Consider the following 17,724-nt stretch of genomic DNA (forward strand, 5'->3'; position numbering starts at 1 on the left):
GGGGCTTATCTGAGACCCCCCCAGAAACTCTTATGCTTGAGACCGCTGCCAGGGCTCTCCTGTGCCCATGGGGGTAGTCTCCCGCTGTGCTCCTCTCTGCCATGGAGTGGGAGGGGGGGGTGCCAAGTCTGGGTGCAGCAACGGGGCCTGTCCTGGGAGGATCGGGAGAGGGAATGAGGTGCTGGCTCCTGAGGGTTGGGCGTGTTCCTTCCCCATCCCTGCCCAGCTGAGGCATGAGGCTGCCAAGCAGAACCTGGAGCCTGCAGCTGGCGGGGCAAGGGCTGTGGGGCTCCAGGAAAGAAACACCAGCTTGCTCAGATGCAAGTGCTGTGCAGTGACTCTGTGCCAGTGGCACTCCTGCCCCTGCGGCATGTATCTCTCGGCCTTTCCAGTTGTGCTGTCTGCTAGCCTCTGCCACCTACCCCGCCCCCCCCAGCCCAGTGCCCGGCATGTCTGCTGCAAGCAGCCCTGCTGTGAGCGCACCTCGAGCGCGTCCGAGCCTGGGGCTGCTCCAGAGCACCGGAGACCAGCCAAAGGGGAAACTGGGCCAGGGTGGCTCTAGCTGCAGATACTGCTTCGCAGGCTCCGGCCTCGTTGTCCCTCCCCGAGGCGCGCTTGGCCTCGGCGCATAAAGAAACTCTTTCAGGGAAGCTGGGCCTGGGCACAACGCAGCCAGTGTTTGGACGTCAGCTGCTGATTTCATAACCTTCCACCCCACAAGGCTGTTTATCTGCTTCCCGCGCCTCTCCCAGCATGGAGTTCCTGCCCTGGCCCCAGCCATGGAGCTGAGCCCCAGAGCTGGACCCCACCATGGCAGCTGGCCAGGCTCACTCCCCAACAGCCTACGGGGGAGAATGGGCCCTTTGATGCATGGGCTGAGGTCCACGTGTGGGGGAAAGCAGTCTGGCCTCAGCAGAGTTGGTCAGGGAGATAGATCACCTGGTGGCTTTGTGAGATCAGGCAAAGCTAGAGGCGGGAGCTGAGAATGGGCCCTTTGATGCATGGGCTGAGGTCCACGTGTGGGGGAAAGCAGTCTGGCCTCAGCAGAGTTGGTCAGGGAGATAGATCATCTGGTGGCTTTGCGAGATCAGGCAAAGCGAGAGGCGGGAGCTGAGAATGGGCCCTTTGATGCATGGGCTGAGGTCCACGTGTGGGGGAAAGCAGTCTGGCCTCAGCAGAGTTGGTCAGGGAGATAGATCACCTGGTGGCTTTGCGAGATCAGGCAAAGCGAGAGGCGGGAGCTGAGAATGGGCCCTTTGATGCATGGGCTGAGGTCCACGTGTGGGGGAAAGCAGTCTGGCCTCAGCAGAGTTGGTCAGGGGGATAGATCACCTGGTGGCTTTGCGAGATCAGGCAAAGCGAGAGGCGGGAGCTGAGAATGGGCCCTTTGATGCATGGGCTGAGGTCCACGTGTGGGGGAAAGCAGTCTGGCCTCAGCAGAGTTGGTCAGGGGGATAGATCACCTGGTGGCTTTGCGAGATCAGGCAAAGCGAGAGGCGGGAGCTGAGAATGGGCCCTTTGATGCATGGGCTGAGGTCCACGTGTGGGGGAAAGCAGTCTGGCCTCAGCAGAGTTGGTCAGGGGGATAGATCACCTGGTGGCTTTGCGAGATCAGGCAAAGCGAGAGGCGGGAGCTGAGAATGGGCCCTTTGATGCATGGGCTGAGGTCCACGTGTGGGGGAAAGCAGTCTGGCCTCAGCAGAGTTGGTCAGGGGGATAGATCACCTGGTGGCTTTGTGAGATCAGGCAAAGCGAGAGGCGGGAGCTGAGAATGGGCCCTTTGATGCATGGGCTGAGGTCCACGTGTGGGGGAAAGCAGTCTGGCCTCAGCAGAGTTGGTCAGGGAGATAGATCACCTGGTGGCTTTGCGAGATCAGGCAAAGCGAGAGGCGGGAGCTGAGAATGGGCCCTTTGATGCATGGGCTGAGGTCCACGTGTAGGGGAAAGCAGTCTGGCCTCAGCAGAGTTGGTCAGGGGGATAGATCACCTGGTGGCTTTGCGAGATCAGGCAAAGCGAGAGGCGGGAGCTGAGAATGGGCCCTTTGATGCATGGGCTGAGGTCCACGTGTGGGGGAAAGCAGTCTGGCCTCAGCAGAGTTGGTCAGGGGGATAGATCACCTGGTGGCTTTGTGAGATCAGGCAAAGCGAGAGGCGGGAGCTGAGAATGGGCCCTTTGATGCATGGGCTGAGGTCCACGTGTGGGGGAAAGCAGTCTGGCCTCAGCAGAGTTGGTCAGGGAGATAGATCACCTGGTGGCTTTGCGAGATCAGGCAAAGCGAGAGGCGGGAGCTGAGAATGGGCCCTTTGATGCATGGGCTGAGGTCCACGTGTAGGGGAAAGCAGTCTGGCCTCAGCAGAGTTGGTCAGGGAGATAGATCACCTGGTGGCTTTGTGAGATCAGGCAAAGCGAGAGGCGGGAGCTGAGAATGGGCCCTTTGATGCATGGGCTGAGGTCCACGTGTGGGGGAAAGCAGTCTGGCCTCAGCAGAGTTGGTCAGGGAGATAGATCACCTGGTGGCTTTGCGAGATCAGGCAAAGCGAGAGGCGGGAGCTGAGAATGGGCCCTTTGATGCATGGGCTGAGGTCCACGTGTAGGGGAAAGCAGTCTGGCCTCAGCAGAGTTGGTCAGGGAGATAGATCACCTGGTGGCTTTGTGAGATCAGGCAAAGCGAGAGGCGGGAGCTGAGAATGGGCCCTTTGATGCATGGGCTGAGGTCCACGTGTGGGGGAAAGCAGTCTGGCCTCAGCAGAGTTGGTCAGGGAGATAGATCACCTGGTGGCTTTGCGAGATCAGGCAAAGCTAGAGGCGGGAGCTGGGGCTGGTGCTGACTGAGGTGCCCGACCGGAGCCGGGGGGGCGCGGTGAGGGGCACTGGCAGAGCGGTGTGTGTGGGAAGCCTGGGGGAGGAGTAGCAGGGGACTGTGGCTCAGGACTGAGGGGCAGTGGCAAGGCTGATTGGGGGTGGGGGGGGGAGATACTAGGCCTGAGATGGGGGGGCATGGCCGCTCCGGGGGCGCAGCCGGGCTGTTGGTCTGTCCCGACGTAGAAACTCAGCCTGTTCTGTACGAGCGTCACTTTATAAAGCAGGAGGGAGGCCAGAGAAAGACCGAACCACAAGGGGCGGTGTGCAATGGGTGAGCGTGAAAAGCGGGGGTGGCAGGATCAGAGGCCTGGACCCAACCCTCCAAGAAGCCAGGGCGGGTAAGGGGCTAGTGTGAGGGAAATGCACTCAAGCACAATGCGGGATCTCTGCACAAGGCAGCAGCCCATACAATGGGAGCACTGGGCTGGGACATTGGCCTATTGTTCTGGGGAGGAAAGAACAGCAGCAGCTGGCCCGGGTTAGCCCTCTGTTGTTTCTTAAAGGCCCAGGGTCTCAGTGTACCTCACTGCGGAGGTTTCATGTCACCTTGGGTTACACGTCTCCCAGGGCAGGGGGAACCTGTTATGTATTCATGCGTGGCGTGTATGAAAAGGGGACGCTGCTCCTAACCAGCCCAGGCCCCCTTGCTGCCCTAGCCGGCGTGAATGGAGCTGGGGCAAAGCTGCAGAATCTGGAGCAGCCGCCAGCGGGGTGGCTCTGGATCCAGGGGGTTGGTTCAGGTCTCTCCCTGCTTAGCACCAAGGAGCTAGTCAGGACAAAAAGAGGCTGCCCCACCCCCATGAAACTGCCTCCCTGCTCCACACTCCCATCCCAGCCTCCCTTAAATCCCCAGGCGATGCTGCAGTCCCTTTCCCCGGAGCTCCAGCTCCGTGCAGGTGAGGAAGCCCTCCTCACTCATAGCTTCCTCCTATGACCTCAGGTCCTGACCCCTTTGCCAACGTCTCTGCCCCAGCCTGACGGTCCCTGGCAGCGTGGCAGCTCGGTTCCCTGCCAGAGCCAGACAACGTCTTCTAAAATCTCAGCACCCTAGGGGCAGGCTCTGAGTTTGTGGGTGCAGTGTCTCCCTCAGACCTTCCTCGAGGCTGCCTTTCACTTTCCAGGAGCTAAACGCCCCAGCACAGGGTAAGGGTGTGCATAGGTGATCACGTCGCTCTTGTCACAGATCCACAGGAGTGGGGTGTCACGGAGTCCCTGGGCGATGCTCTGGAACTGCTCCCCATGAAGCCAGTCAGGACTCTGGGGTAGTCGCCTTTCTGTGAGCAGCCTGTCTGCAAGACACACAGCTCACACAGCTTCCACCTTCCTGCGTCTGACCTCGGCGCATTCAGCATCCTCTGCCCCTCCGTGCGCTTCCCCCCAGTGAGTCCACTCAGGTGGGGCTCCTGGGGAAGCCAGAGGGTCCTGCACCCCAACTTCGCAGTCAGACGGGACTCTCAGCCAGCCAGTAAAACAGAAGGTTTATTAGACGACAGGAACATGGTCTAAAACAGAGCTTGCAGGTGCAGAGAACGGGACCCCTCAGCTGGGTCCATTCTGGGGGGCAGTGAGCCAGACAACCACGTCTGCACTTCACTCCATGTCCCAGCCAGCCCCAAACTGAAACTCCCTCCAGCCCCTCCTCCTCTGGGCTTTGTCCCTTTCCCGGGCCAGGTGGTCACCTGATTCCTTTGCTCTCCAACCCCTCAGCTCTCACCTCGCAGGGGGGAAGGGCCCAGGCCATCAGTTGCCAGGAAACAGGGTGTCGGTCATTCTCTGTGTCCAGACTCCTGCACACACCAGCCCTCTAGGGCTCTGCAACGATCATACACCCTTACCCCACCACCTAGACACTTAAGAACTGCCTAGGGGAAACTGAGGCACCCCCACACCACTCAGAGGAAACATTAAGAAGAGTCCCACTTCATCACATCTCTCCCCCCTTCGAGATCGAACTGAGCGGGGTCACTTTAGCCGGTGACCTGGGGAAGTTCGAAGCCACCAACGTTCCCATGGATGCCCCAGCCTTCCTTGGTAGGAGTTACACCAGGCCCTTCCAGTTTCACGCCCTCCCTTAGGTCAGGGGTGGTCGATAGCACTCGCAGGCCGCATGTGGGAAGGTTTATGCAGCCCATGCCCTTTGGCCACCCCAAGAATGTCTCCCCATTGACCATCACCTTCTGCTCCCACTGGAGATCCGAGGGGCCTGGCCCCAGGAAACTCCACACAGACATATAGGTTGGGACCAGGAGTGGGAGCCTGTCCACATCCCCAACCATCTGGATGATGGAGTCTATGGCCTTGGGACCCAGCAAGGGAGATAGACACCGGGGCTTTTCCGCAGGGTCCCCTTGGTTCAAATCGCCAGCCTGCTCAAAGGCAGTGAGGTGGCATCCACATCCCCCCCTCCTTAACCAGGGGCAGCAATTTAGTCTCGAGGTTCCCTGCGGAACTGGCCCCCCGGGGTCTATCCCCACTCACCCCGGGGAGGTCCCCTAGGCCTCTCCGCTCCCCCACCGCTAGTTCATGCTGCTGCTGCTTCTGCAGCTCTTTCTCGGGCTCTCACTGTCTCTCACAGTCCTCTTGCTCCCTCGGACTCAGCTCCAATCCCGTCCATCTCCGATCCCCCGATGGGGAACCCAATCGTGAAGACCCCCGTCTGGTCGGGGACAGGAGTCTTGGGGATGCCTGGCTACCACTCCAGCTGCTCCCAGATCCTGCTATAGCCCCATTGGGGGTCAGGAATCTGTTCCTTCGAGCGGTCATCCTCCTCCAGCTGCACGATTAACTCTGCTTTGGTGAACTTTCCAACGCTCAACCCTCTCTTTTTGCACAGGGTTACAATGTCCTTCTTAAGGAGACGGTGACAGACCATCACTCCGCTCCTCCCAAGTTGTTGTGGACTCACAGGCCCGTGTGTTCTCAGCTCCCCACGGTTTCCAGGGAGAACCCCTAGTGTGCCAGCCCTTCTCGAGGTCACCACCTCTTTGCCAGGGTCGAGCTGCAGACTCCTCCGCCCCTTGGACTGCTCACTGCAATCCCCAGGGGAACCCTGTTACTGCAAAAGTCCTTCTCGCTAGTCACACACTCCCAGGGGTTAACCGCCCCCCGAAACCGCTCCTCTCTGAGCCTTCAGCAGGCCTGGTCCTCGGCAATCCCCCTTCGTGTTACTGCTCCCCAGTCACTTACTGCAGGAAGTGCCATCCACAGGGTGCAGTACATCCCACCGCTGCCACCAGTTGTCACGGAGTCCCTGGGCGATGCTCTGGAACTGCTCCCCATGAAGCCAGTCAGGACTCTGGGGCAGTCTCCTTTCTGTGAGCAGCCTGTCTTCAGGACACACAGCTCACACAGCTTCCACCTTCCTGCGTCTGACCTCGGAGCATTCAGCATCCTCTGCCCCTCCGTGCACTTCCCCCCAGTGAGTCCACTCAGGTGGGGCTCCTGGGGAAGCCAGAGGGTCCTGCACCCCAACTTCGCAGTCAGACGGGACTCTCAGCCAGCCAGTAAAACAGAAGGTTTATTAGACGACAGGAACATGGTCTAAAACAGAGCTTGCAGGTGCAGAGAACGGGACCCCTCAGCTGGGTCCATTCTGGGGGGCAGTGAGCCAGACAACCACGTCTGCACTTCACTCCATGTCCCAGCCAGCCCCAAACTGAAACTCCCTCCAGCCCCTCCTCCTCTGGGCTTTGTCCCTTTCCCGGGCCAGGTGGTCACCTGATTCCTTTGCTCTCCAACCCCTCAGCTCTCACCTCGCAGGGGGGAAGGGCCCAGGCCATCAGTTGCCAGGAAACAGGGTGTCGGTCATTCTCTGTGTCCAGACTCCTGCACACACCAGCCCTCTAGGGCTCTGCAACGATCATACACCCTTACCCCACCACCTAGACACTTAAGAACTGCCTAGGGGAAACTGAGGCACCCCCACACCACTCAGAAGAAACATTAAGAAGAGTCCCACTTCGTCACATGGGGCTACACCTCCGGCTTTGGAACAGTCTCTTGGAGGACCCCCAAGGGGTCTCACTCCTCCTTCAGGCTCGACCTGCCTCCCGTGAGGCTTCAGCTCTCCTGGTTCACACCATGCGAGCTCTGTTTAGCAGCGACGTGGCCGTGCTGCAGGGATCAACGCACCTCACCAAGGTCTTGCAGGGTGGGGTTTATTAGTCAGTTGGCACGCAGCCTAGGAGGTCCTTAGGTCAGCCCAGAGGACTGAAGGTTAAAGCCTAGCCCCATTGTTCAGACTCTGTGGGTCTCAGTCTGACCTCCTTAATCTGCTTAATCTGATCTCCTTAATCAGGTGAGAGCCCGGACTGCTACCAGGTGCCAGCTCTTACACTCACACCTCTCCCTCCTTTTGTCTGTGAGCTGGGGGATTTTGCCCAGCTTCCCTGCTGAGATGTGGGGAAATCCAGCTCCCTCTGGGGTGCTGGCTGCGAGGTGTCAATGTCCCAGTGGTGGGAGTTGCCATTTTCGGACTCTCCACTGATGTGGGGCTGGCCTTGGCCTTTAATGACCCATCCTGCCTCAGGCAGCTAGGCCTGCCCAGAGAGCAAACACTGAGTAGCCAGGTGAAATATAGGGGAAACTGAGGCACACATAGGCATCCTAAAACTCTTACAGCAAATTCCCACTTCATCGCAGCCCTCCAGGGGCTTCAGCCTACAGTGGTTGTAAGCCCTACCACCACTGCATACTGGAGACCTGGCCATCCCAATAACTACGGAATAGATTCCTTTGGCCCTGTCTCCTGTGCTCTGCCCACTCCCCGAATGGTGCCACGTGTGCCAGGTTCATGCCCACATCACTCACAATTACTCTTTGGAGAGAAGCAAAATCTCAGCCCTTCCGCCCCTGGCCTGTAGCCACTGGGCCCGGTCACCTAGCCAAAGCGTGATTTCCACAAGCGTGGGGAGGCCACAACTCTGGCCAAGTCAGTGAGTAGCTGCAGGGGTGGGAGGGGCGTGCCTCTCAAAAACAGGCTCCCGGTGGTTTTTATGTTGGGCTCCTAGTGGGATGGGAGGGGGGATCTATTCCCCAGGGACCATGCTGTCTGGCTTTGAGGGCTCTAGGAAGCGGGGTCTGCTCCCCCTAATCCACCTTGTGGACTGGTGCCACTTGCAGCATCAGGGCCCAGATATCCCAGCCAAAGAGTGCCGTGCGTTTCTGAAGCGAATGTCCCCCTTTGCTCTCCTGCCACCCGGCTGGGCTCGCTCTGTCTCCTCCTGTATCTTAATGAGGCTCTCACCGCATGCGGGATCAGGATAGGGGAACCCAGCCACTCCGCCCTCCATTCCTGTGGCTAGCCCGCCCCAGAGCTGCTGCATTGCCTCGAGCCCGAGCACGGGAAGCCGGACGCCCCTCGCTTTGGGGATGGAGCGGGAGCAGCACCAAGGCGCCCGTCACGCGACCCCCTTCAAACATCAAGCGGCCGCCCGCGATCGTTCCGACACCTGTCACCTTCAGCGGCCCGTTCGAGAGCACCCGCTTGCCTCGCGCTGACAGGGCAGAACGCGCACCACAGCTGAGTGAGCAGGCCGGAGGGGGAGGCACTGGCATGAGCACACGGGGCTGCCGTGCCCGGAGCCAGCGGGAGTGCCGGGAATATGGCGGTGGAGGCTGAGATGCCCACACAGCTGACCGGGCACGGTGGAAGGGTCATTCAGCCACTCGTCTGGCACAGGACAAAGAGGGAGCAGGTGCCACGTGGCATAGGCCATGGATGTCAGGCTCCGTACAGAAGAGGTGACATGGGCAGGGCTGGTATTGGGCTGGGGAGACGCTGGTACCTCCATCCCTGCCTAGAGCTGACAGCTGGATTCTGCCTCTGGCCTTGGTATCACTTGGATGATGCCCATATTAGTGAGGTGGTGCCCAGGCCTGCTCAGAAGCCAGGCACGAGCTTCCCAGGGCTCAGCAGTGCTCGAGCTGGGTCTAGCCAGGCTGCACCGAGAAGCCCTCAATGCACGCAGTGCTGGGTGGCAGGTCGCTGCCCTCCTGAGTTTTGGGGCAGGAGAGGCAGCCGTGCCACCTTGCAGCTTGGGCGCGCGGGGGCACAGTAGTGACACAGGCTCTTTTATAAGTGTCAGTAGGAAGGGGCCATCTTGCAGTGGGGTGTTTGGACAGCACCAAGCACAACGGGGCGCCGGCCACGACCGCAGCTCCTGGGCTCGCACGTGACCCAAATAATAACTAACACAAGTTCTGGCGAGATGAGAGTGTTTGGCTGTCGGCTTTTATAACACATGCCAGAAGCAGAGGTGGCTCCGCCCCAGAAAGTTCGGTGCCAGCTCCAGATTGGGGGGGTTCAGTAACAAGTCACCAGCTCACCACAAAAGCTGCTATCAGGTGATGCGATAGTAACCAGGTAGGCCTGTTCCTTGCTCCCTGGACCTGGACCCAGGCGGCTCCGCAGACGGGCTCTGCAGGAACTGGCCCCTGAGAGGATCTGGCAGCCAAGACCCCACCCAACGACTGAGCTTGGGAATCTCTTAATGCCCCACAGCTAAGCTCTGTGCAGCACGGAGCCCTAGCAGTGAAAGAGTTAATGCAAAGCACTCAGGGGGACCCTGCGGTTTCTTGGGGGAGATGCTGGCCAGCTGGTCTCCAGGCATAGCCAGGGCTGGAGGCTAACGCAGTAAAAGCAGATGGTTATGCAGAGAGCGATGTGGGGGGGGTTAATACAGCAGGGCTGCTTGGGGCCCAGGGATGATTTCCCTACAGCTGGGGCGCAGTTCCACTCAATCACAGCTGCAAATTGAGACCAGATGCTGGGAGTTGCTCCCTCCAAGCTGTGGCCTCCTTCATCAGTTCCCACTGTTTGGTGCTGGAGAAGGGGATGCAGATTCCTGGGGGCTCAGCAGGAACAGGGAGCTGGGAGCAGCTGGGGGCTCAGCCCGGTTTCCTAGCCGGATCGGAGAAGAGGGGTGATGGGACGTGCTCGGGAGGAACGCCGCAGAGGGGTTGCAGCACCCAGGCTGTTAACTCTGAGCAAGCAGCAGGAAGGAGGGGAAGGGTGAATATGAGAGGGAGGGAATTTGTAGCTGGCCCCTTCTTCAATCCCATTCCTCAGCTGGGGCTCTTCAGCCTGCCTGAGGCACACGGGGAAGGCTGGCTGGGCTCCACTCTGGGTCTGGGGCTTGGCTGGGGGTATCTCCCGAGTCCCGCTGACTGGGAGGACATGCAGGAGCTCATTGCTGGGGTGGAGAAGCTCATGTTCAATTTAGAGCGGGATGTGGAGCACCAGCGAGGGGCCCTGCTCCTGCCCTTCCCAGGCATGGACAGTAAGTTGGGGGGGACCTGCTGCTTCCCAGCTGTGGGGCCTGATAGCCCTACCCCAAGTTCTGCTCCAGTTCTGTGTTCATGCTCCCAGCTTCCTGGAGCATCTCGCTCCCCTCCAGCCAGCCCCCTTTGCTAGGCCCAGAGAGGGCTCTGGCTCACGATGCAGAGCGGCTTGGTAGGATTTGCCCAGCCTAGGACTGGCGAGGGGCTCAGGGAGGAGTGCTGGCGTTGGCAGGGCCATGGGGCTCGGAGTACGGAGACGAGGGCTGCGTGGGGTGTGGTGAGCAGAGAGAGGAGCCCCCTGACCTCCCACCTCTCTGCAGGTGGGGACACTAGCAGTGACTGGCACGCAGGTACCATGGTGATGGGCCCACCCCAAGATCCCAGAGAGACTCGGATGGGGGTAGATGGAGGAGTTCCCCATCCTAGTTGATGTGTTTGGCCCAGCCCAGGGGTCCCATCTCTGCAGAGCAGCAGGCAATGCCTGGGATTGTGGTATCCTGTGGGTGGTTACAAGTGGGCGAAAACACCCCCCCCCCATACCTGCCTCTCCCCTTCCAGAGTCGGGGGCGTCCGTGTGTGAGTTCTTCCTCCGAGGACTGTGCGCGAAGGGTGAGTAATGGGGGCCTGGGAGCGTCCATCCAGGGGGAGCAGGGATGCTGTTATTTTGGGGATTGGTAGCCTGACAGGGAGCCTTTCCTCTCCAGATCCCTAGAGATTCCAGTACTAGCCCTTGGGACTTGCCCCCTGCTCAATGGCCAGCGTCCTGGGGGTTGGTGGATCTCAGCCCGACCGCCAGCGGGCGAGTGCCATCACCATGAAAACAGCCATCACATCTGGCATTAGCTGGCCCCTTGCCAGCCGTCTTGGCAGCGATGGCCCAGAGTGAAGGGGCTGCTCGGAGCCCGACACCACCTCCCCCTGACTGAGAGGGGCCCCTCCAGACCGGGGTTGGCCCTGACAGAGTGCACAGGCAGGACACTCCCTCTCCACGGGTGCTGGCGAGGAGGAAGGGGAGGTTGGCCTTGGGACCAAGGCACTGGCTGCTGCTCCAGAGGCCTGGGTTCTGTTTCTGTCACTCCCGCTCTTCGTGCCTGTGTCGTCCCCCCCACCCCCAATCTGTGCCTGGAGCTAATGCCCTTCCCTGGCCTCCCAAGGACGCTGGGAGGATGCCCAGGTACCACGTTGATGGGGGTGGTACAGAAGCCCCTAGGCAGGCAGTTCGGAGCATCAGAGAAGTGAGCTCAGCGGAGTGCGATTCCTGGGTTCCACCAGAGCCTTGTGCTCCACCCCCAGGAGTTGAAGGGCGAGGGAGCGTCTCTCTATCCTGTGTCTGGAGATGCCAGCGAAGTTGGTGAAACCCTGCGAAGAACAGGATTCTCGTGCTGTCAGCTATGCCAGTGACAGCCCTGGCTGCTCGCTGCTGGGATGCCGGAGCGGGCAGGGGGATCCTCTCCCAAGGAGTCATGATGAGAGCTCGGGCTGAGTAAGAAGCAGTAGCACCAGGCTTCGGAGGGGGAATATAGCCTGGCTGTCCTGGGAGCAGGATAGGGTGACTCTGCGGGAGGTGTGGGGAGTGGGTTCTTCTGGGCAAGGCAGGGACCAAGGCGTCTGCTCTCCTCTGCGTCTAGGCCTGATGTGTCCTTTCCGGCACATCCACGGTGAGAAGACGGTGGTGTGTAAGCACTGGCTGCGGGGGCTGTGCAAGCGGGGAGACCAGTGCGAGTTCTTGCACGAGTACGACATGACCAAGATGCCGGAGTGTTATTTCTACTCCAAGTTTGGTAGGTGCTGGGAGCCGGGCGGGGGCCTGGCAGTTTCGGGGTGGGGTTAGGAGAGCTCTAGCAGATCCAGGTTTGTCTGGGACAAGGCGGTGGGGGGGGGGGGTGCAGCTGCCTGCAGATGTTCAGATGCTCCCGACTCCATCTGAGCCAATTCTTGTCCTGTCTGGGGCCCATGTTAGCTCTGCCAGCAGGGGTGGATAACGGGGCCTCTCTAGGGCAGTGGTAGTGGGTGAACTGCCCTGGTGAAGGCACCTTCCGGCCCTGGCTGACCTTACTGCGTTCTAACCCACCCCCGCTGCCCGATTTCTAGGTATGCTTGAGAATGGTAAGCTAGTGGCTCCTGCTGTCTTTAGGGGAACTGCCCTCTGGACTCCTCGCTTGTCTCTGCTGGGGAGCCAGCCCTCCAGCCCCTGTTCTGCAGTGGGTTCCCATTTCGCCAGGAGGTATGGGAATTCCCTGCCGGCCACACCCTGCCCTGAGCCAGCTGCCCCCAACGCAGCAGAGCCAGTCCCTTTGCGAGGTGCGTTTCTCAGCCAGGCGTTTAATGTTAACGACGGCTCCGTGGGCCAGGTTCAGGGGGCTTGGCCCTGATGTCAATGCACCCGTGCAGGTGGAGGCCCCTCTAGCAGAGCAAAGTGCTGCACCCCGGAGGGACCTGTTCTTGCAGGGTATGAGCTCCAGAAAGGAGCCCGAGAAGGAGGGAAGTGTTCTGAGCATCAGGTAGGGAGCACCTGGACCCTCTTCTCCCCCCTCCCCCCCCCCCGGTCACCTCAAGTTCGACGCTGTGTCAGTGCTGACTTGACCCTTCATGCTTTTGCTGGGGGGCGGGAAGGAGGGTGTCTCTGCCTTGGGACTTTAAGGACCAAAGCCCTGTTTGCTTTGTGTGAACACATGCCCGTTTTCCAAAGAGCTGGGGTTCGGCCCAGTGTCTCTGGCCAAAAACCTCCTCTCCCCTTCTTATTGTGCAGCATGGTCTCCGCTAGCTGGGGGCTGCGTTCCAGCCCAGAAGTGGCCGCCTCTCAGTGGCACTGTGTCCGCAGCACTGAAGAACTTTAGTGCTGTATAAACTGCGGCCGTTGTGGTACTTTGCAAGCGGGGAGTGCCTGAAGGCGGGGGCGGGGGGGTGGAATCTTTGCCTGCTCTCATCTCAAGGGGCAAGCGTACAACAGGGTTGCTAAAAATCTTTCGTCTCCATCAATATTCTCTCCAGGCGAGTGCAGCAATAGAGAGTGCCCCTTTCTGCACCTTGATCCAGCGTCCAGAATTAAAGACTGTCCCTGGTATGACAGAGGGTTCTGCAAACAGGGTGAATACCTCGTGCTCGGGAACTGAGTGAACGGGTGCCCACCACTGACCCAGCCCAATTGGTAGCCTTGCGTAGATTTCTAGGCTGACTGAAATCTCTCCCTCTTTGGATGTGCGTATGTGGCAGGTCCTCTGTGTAAATACAAACACACCAGGAGGGTGATGTGTGTCAACTACTTAGCTGGCTTCTGCCCCGAAGGACCCAAATGCAAATTCATGCAGTACGTATCTGGAGGGGTAGGAGAGTGGACGGGACCTTGGCAAGGCCTTGTGGGGGTCTCTGGCCTGCATGGCCATGGACAGCTCTCTACCAAAGCCCAGAGAGTGGGCTGTCAGTCTGTCTCTGACTGTGAGATGGATGAGCTGAGCCCCAGCCGGGGCGCAACCTTCCTCCCTGCAAAGCAACTCGATTTGTGGCTTCTTAAAACTTGGTGATTCCCCAGGCGCCCCCTGCCAATTCTGTTCTGTGACCACGGTGCCATCTGCTGGACAGGGCAAGTGACTGCAGAAAGGAGCATGCATCCTATGAAGTGAGCTGTAGCTCACGAAAGCTCATGCTCAAATAAATTGGTTAGTCTCTAAGGTGCCACAAGTCCTCCTTCTCTTTTTGCGAATACAGACTAACACAGCTGTTACTCTGAAACCTAGAAATCTAGCTTCTGGAAACGCCAAGCCTCTGTGGTTCGCATCCTTTCTGCCCTTTGCCTCCCGCCAGCATTCACCCCCTCTGAAACTCAAACCCAGGTATTCACAACACATCCTGGCCAAGCCCAGCAGAGCTGCAAATGGCAGAGGTTAGCATAGTACCTGCCGGCCCTGTGCCAGCCTTTATCAAATCTATTGCTTGATATAACTGGAAAGCGCCAGTTTTTCAACTAGAGGCCTCTGTCAACCTTAACCCTGAGACAGTCTCTTCCCTTGAAAGGGAGCAGAGGCCTGCAGTTAAGGTTAGGATAGATTAGTATTTCAAAGGAGCTAACTGCCTTTCTTTTCCTTCTGTGCCTGCAATAGCCCCAAGGCAGACCTGATGCCGTGTAACTCAGATGTCTCCCAGGTAAGGCATGGAAAGGCGCCAACACGCTCTTCTCCCAAGGAGAGCTGGGTGGAATATATATATATATATATATATATATATATATATATATATATATATATATATATTTTTCCCGGCAACTGGCTTGTTCTCCCCCAAAACCCTGTTTCTGTCGAACCGAAACCATTCACAAATTCATGTCAAGTTTCCTGAAAAGTTTGGGCTGAACCAAAAAAATTAAAATGTTTCGGTAAGGGTGAAACTGAACCCAAATTTGTCACTTAAATGTTGGGAATTTTTGCAGAAGCCCAATGACTAGATTCCCAAAACACTGCGGGGATGGAAGGTGGTGCCGACCCCTTGTAACCTTTAGCCTGGAGGGTAGGGCGCTCTCTCAGATATGGGAGACCTGTGTTCAATACCTCCCTCTATCTGATGTGGGGCTGGGATTTGAACTGGGTTTCCCATGTCACAGGCCAGTGTCACAGCCACTGGGCTCGGGGATATTCTGGAGAAGGGTCTTTCTCAATCTCCCTTGTTGAAGCTGTGGTGCTTCTTACAGATAGTCAGTCCTCGGAACAGGGATGTGCGTGCTCTCGCGACCCAGCTATCGAGTCATTTGCGCTCTCTCTGGCCCAGCGACTATCCATTGTCATCCAGAGTGGCAACTCACCGCCATTCCTGACCAAGAAATTTGAGATCTTGGGTAATAACATGACTCCAGCAGCTGGGTCTTTAAGAGGGGGAAAACATTGACAAAATCACCAGTTGCCAAGGCTGGAAATCCTGCTTTGACCCCCTGAATGCTCCTGCCCTGTATCTGTGCTCCAGGTGGTCCCGGTCCTGCCTTGATTCCACCTCGCTTGACTGAGTCCTCTTGTGTTCTTCAGGGGCTGCCGCCACCATCCCAGGCTGCTGACAGCAAGAGCGTTCACGAGCAGCAGGCCCCGCAAGTCCTGTTGCTTTCTCATCAGCCTGGGGCTAGGGCTGCCCAATGCCAGAGGGAGGAGGCTGGTGGCTACCCCTATGGAATGCTCCGGCCCCTTGGGCAGGTCACATGCTTCAAGGTTAGTGTCTGGAGCTGGTTGGCTGGGAAACTCTTCATATTGCAACTAATGATCCCCCCCCCCCCCCTTCCAAACAGAGACGTCAGTACTGGGAGCAAGGCTCATGTGACCTTATGTGACGAAGTGGGACTGTTCTTAATGTTTCCTCTGAATAGTGTGGGGGTGCCTCAGTTTCCCCTATGCAGTTCTTAAGTATCTAAGTGGTGGGGTAAAGGTGTATGATCATTGCAGAGCCCTAGAGGGCAGGTGTGCGCAGGGGTCTGGACACAGAGAATGGCCAACATCCTGTTTCCTGGCAACTGATGGCCTGGGCCCTTCCCCCCTGCAAGGTGAGAGCTAAAGGGTTGGAGAACAAAGGAATCAGGTGACCTCTTGGCCCGGGAAAGGAACAAAGCCCAGAGGAGAAGGGGCTGGAGGGAGTTTCAGTTTGGAGGCTGACTGGAGACATGGAGTGAAGGGCAGATGTGGTTGTCTGGCTCACTGCCCCCCAAAATGGACCCAGCTGAGGGGTCCGGTTCTCTGCACCTACAAGCTCTGTTTTAGACCATGTTCCTGTCATCTAATAAACCTCTGTTTTACTGGCTGGCTGAGAGTCATGTCTGACTGCAAAGTTGGGGGGCAGGACCCTCTGGCTTCCCCGGGAGCCCCGCCTGAGCGGACTCGCTGTGGGAAGCGCACGGAGGGGCAGAGGATGCTGAATGCTCCGAGGTCAGACCCAGGAAGGTGGAAGCTGTGTGAGCTGTGTGTCCTGCAGACAGGCTGCTCACAGAAAGGAGACTTCCGCAGAGTCCCGCCTGGCTTCATGGGGAGCAGTTCCAGAGCATCGCCCAGGGACTCCGTGACACCTTATTCCTTAGGCTACTGTCGTTGAGGGACCAGTGAATTCTAAGGTGTTCCCACCCCACTGCTGTTCCTCAGTGGCTGGAACAATGTTCTACTTCAACTTAATCACTTGGGTTTACTGATTTGCAGCAGTTCTCAGCCCACTAGCCCCTTGTCATCACATGCTCCTCAGACCTCTCTGTTCTCCTGGGTTTCTCAACTGTTTTCTCATGCAGCCCACAGGACTGGGGGGATCTGGATTGGCGGTAAGGGGACAGTTGTCTTAAAGCCAAAATATTCTTAGACTGCAGTGCTATAGGAGTGAGGAGGCAGGATGGGACACTAATGCCACTGAGGGGATTTTCGTCAATAGTGTGTACGTTCTTTTGGTCAGTACATTGAGTGCCTCGGTGACCCACTCGTGGCACACGTGGAACAGACTATCAATCCTATCGCCAGGGAGCAGGAATTAATTATGCAAGAGTGGTTCAGCTGTCAGCATTCCTGCATAAGAAGAGCTATGCCAGATCATACCAACCCACTATCTCCATCTCTTACACCAGGACAAGTTGTGGGGGGTGGTGGTTCTTGTTTTAAATCTCCATCATGGACGACTGCTGTCTGCTGTACTGGGTTGATCTTGCTCATAGGGGCTACACAAAGTCAATGTCCTCCTATTTGTTTCCCTTGCAGTGTGGAGATAAGGGTCACTATGCCAACAAATGCAGCAAGAGTCGGCTGGGAATCCAACTGGGGAAATGATTTGCGAGTGTTCCAGGAAGAAATTCCAGAGGAAGATGCTGTGTTGTGATATAGTATCAACAGGAGGCCAATCAGGGTAGCTGATTTTTCACTGTAGAGCCCAGTCAGAGCCATCCTGCTCCATGCAGTTTTTTTGCAGCTCTTTGCTTAAGAGAAGAGGAAGAGGGAAACGCAGTTGCTCTAATGTAACTGTAAATTGGATATTTATTTTCTGACCCCATGCTGCTGCGTTGGCAGGGGGCTCAGCTCTCAGCCTGGTGTGTCAGACACTGATAATCATGTCAATACTACAACACGGTTTTTAAAAGGCACAGTAGAACAGTCAGTCTGGATTCTGGTTAATATTCAGGACGCTGGTGCATGCAGCGACAAGAAAGTGTTTCAGCAGGAGTGAAGTTGAAAGGGTAGCTGGTGGCTTCTAAACTACAGTTCATCACACTTAGCAGGATGCCTTGTACTCAAGGCAAAATCAAAGTTATTCCCTCTCCGTGTACCTGAGATGGTTTCTCTTGAAAATCTCATGCAACTTTCTGTTAAAGGCTTTTCTAAGAAATTAAGAAGGAAGCTGACTTTTCTGTAGTTTGGAGTGGCTAGAGTACGGGCTGGGTACCAGAACTGGGCTTCATCACTGACTCCGACTTGACATGTGACCTTGGGCAAGTCACTTAATAGCTGTGCGCCTCAGTTTCCCCTTCTGTAAAATGGGGCTAACACTACCTCAGAGGGGTGTTAAGGCTTGTTAGCTGCTTTGCAAATTAAGCCTCCAGTGGAAGACGTGATAAGTATTGCATTTTAAGAGAACACAGTACA

The 17,724-nt window shown here is 57.5% G+C and overlaps 1 protein-coding gene across 2 annotated transcripts; it reads left to right on the plus strand.

Moving 5' to 3' along the window:
• Positions 1 to 9,664: 9,664 nt before the first annotated feature.
• On the plus strand, positions 9,665 to 17,581 carry CPSF4L (cleavage and polyadenylation specific factor 4 like). 2 transcript variants are annotated; one of them, XM_084647053.1, is made up of 8 exons: positions 9,665 to 10,143; positions 10,703 to 10,753; positions 11,773 to 11,925; positions 13,136 to 13,231; positions 13,358 to 13,451; positions 14,242 to 14,284; positions 15,154 to 15,330; positions 16,846 to 17,581. In XM_084647053.1, exons 1-8 carry the CDS (start codon positions 9,699 to 9,701, stop codon positions 16,912 to 16,914), a joined length of 1,128 nt encoding a protein of 375 aa, XP_084503179.1. In that variant the 5' UTR covers positions 9,665 to 9,698; the 3' UTR covers positions 16,915 to 17,581. The 2 variants fall into 2 exon arrangements, with proteins under 2 accessions (XP_084503179.1, XP_084503180.1); XM_084647054.1 differs by lacking the exon at positions 13,136 to 13,231.
• Positions 17,582 to 17,724: the final 143 nt, after the last annotated feature.

Source organism: Lepidochelys olivacea, assembly GCF_965140295.1.
Source record: "Lepidochelys olivacea isolate rLepOli2 genome assembly, chromosome: 14".
NCBI lineage: Eukaryota > Metazoa > Chordata > Testudines > Cheloniidae > Lepidochelys > Lepidochelys olivacea.

Bases quoted from the DNA above. Each gene is read 5' to 3' on its own strand.
- CPSF4L (XM_084647053.1), top strand. From the start codon at position 9,699: ATGCAGATTCCTGGGGGCTCAGCAGGAACAGGGAGCTGGGAGCAGCTG. The intron at 10,144-10,702 runs GTAAGTTGGGGG...CTCCCCTTCCAG, and splicing joins GCCCTTCCCAGGCATGGACA to AGTCGGGGGCGTCCGTGTGT. The intron at 13,232-13,357 runs GTGAATACCTCG...CGTATGTGGCAG, and splicing joins CAGAGGGTTCTGCAAACAGG to GTCCTCTGTGTAAATACAAA.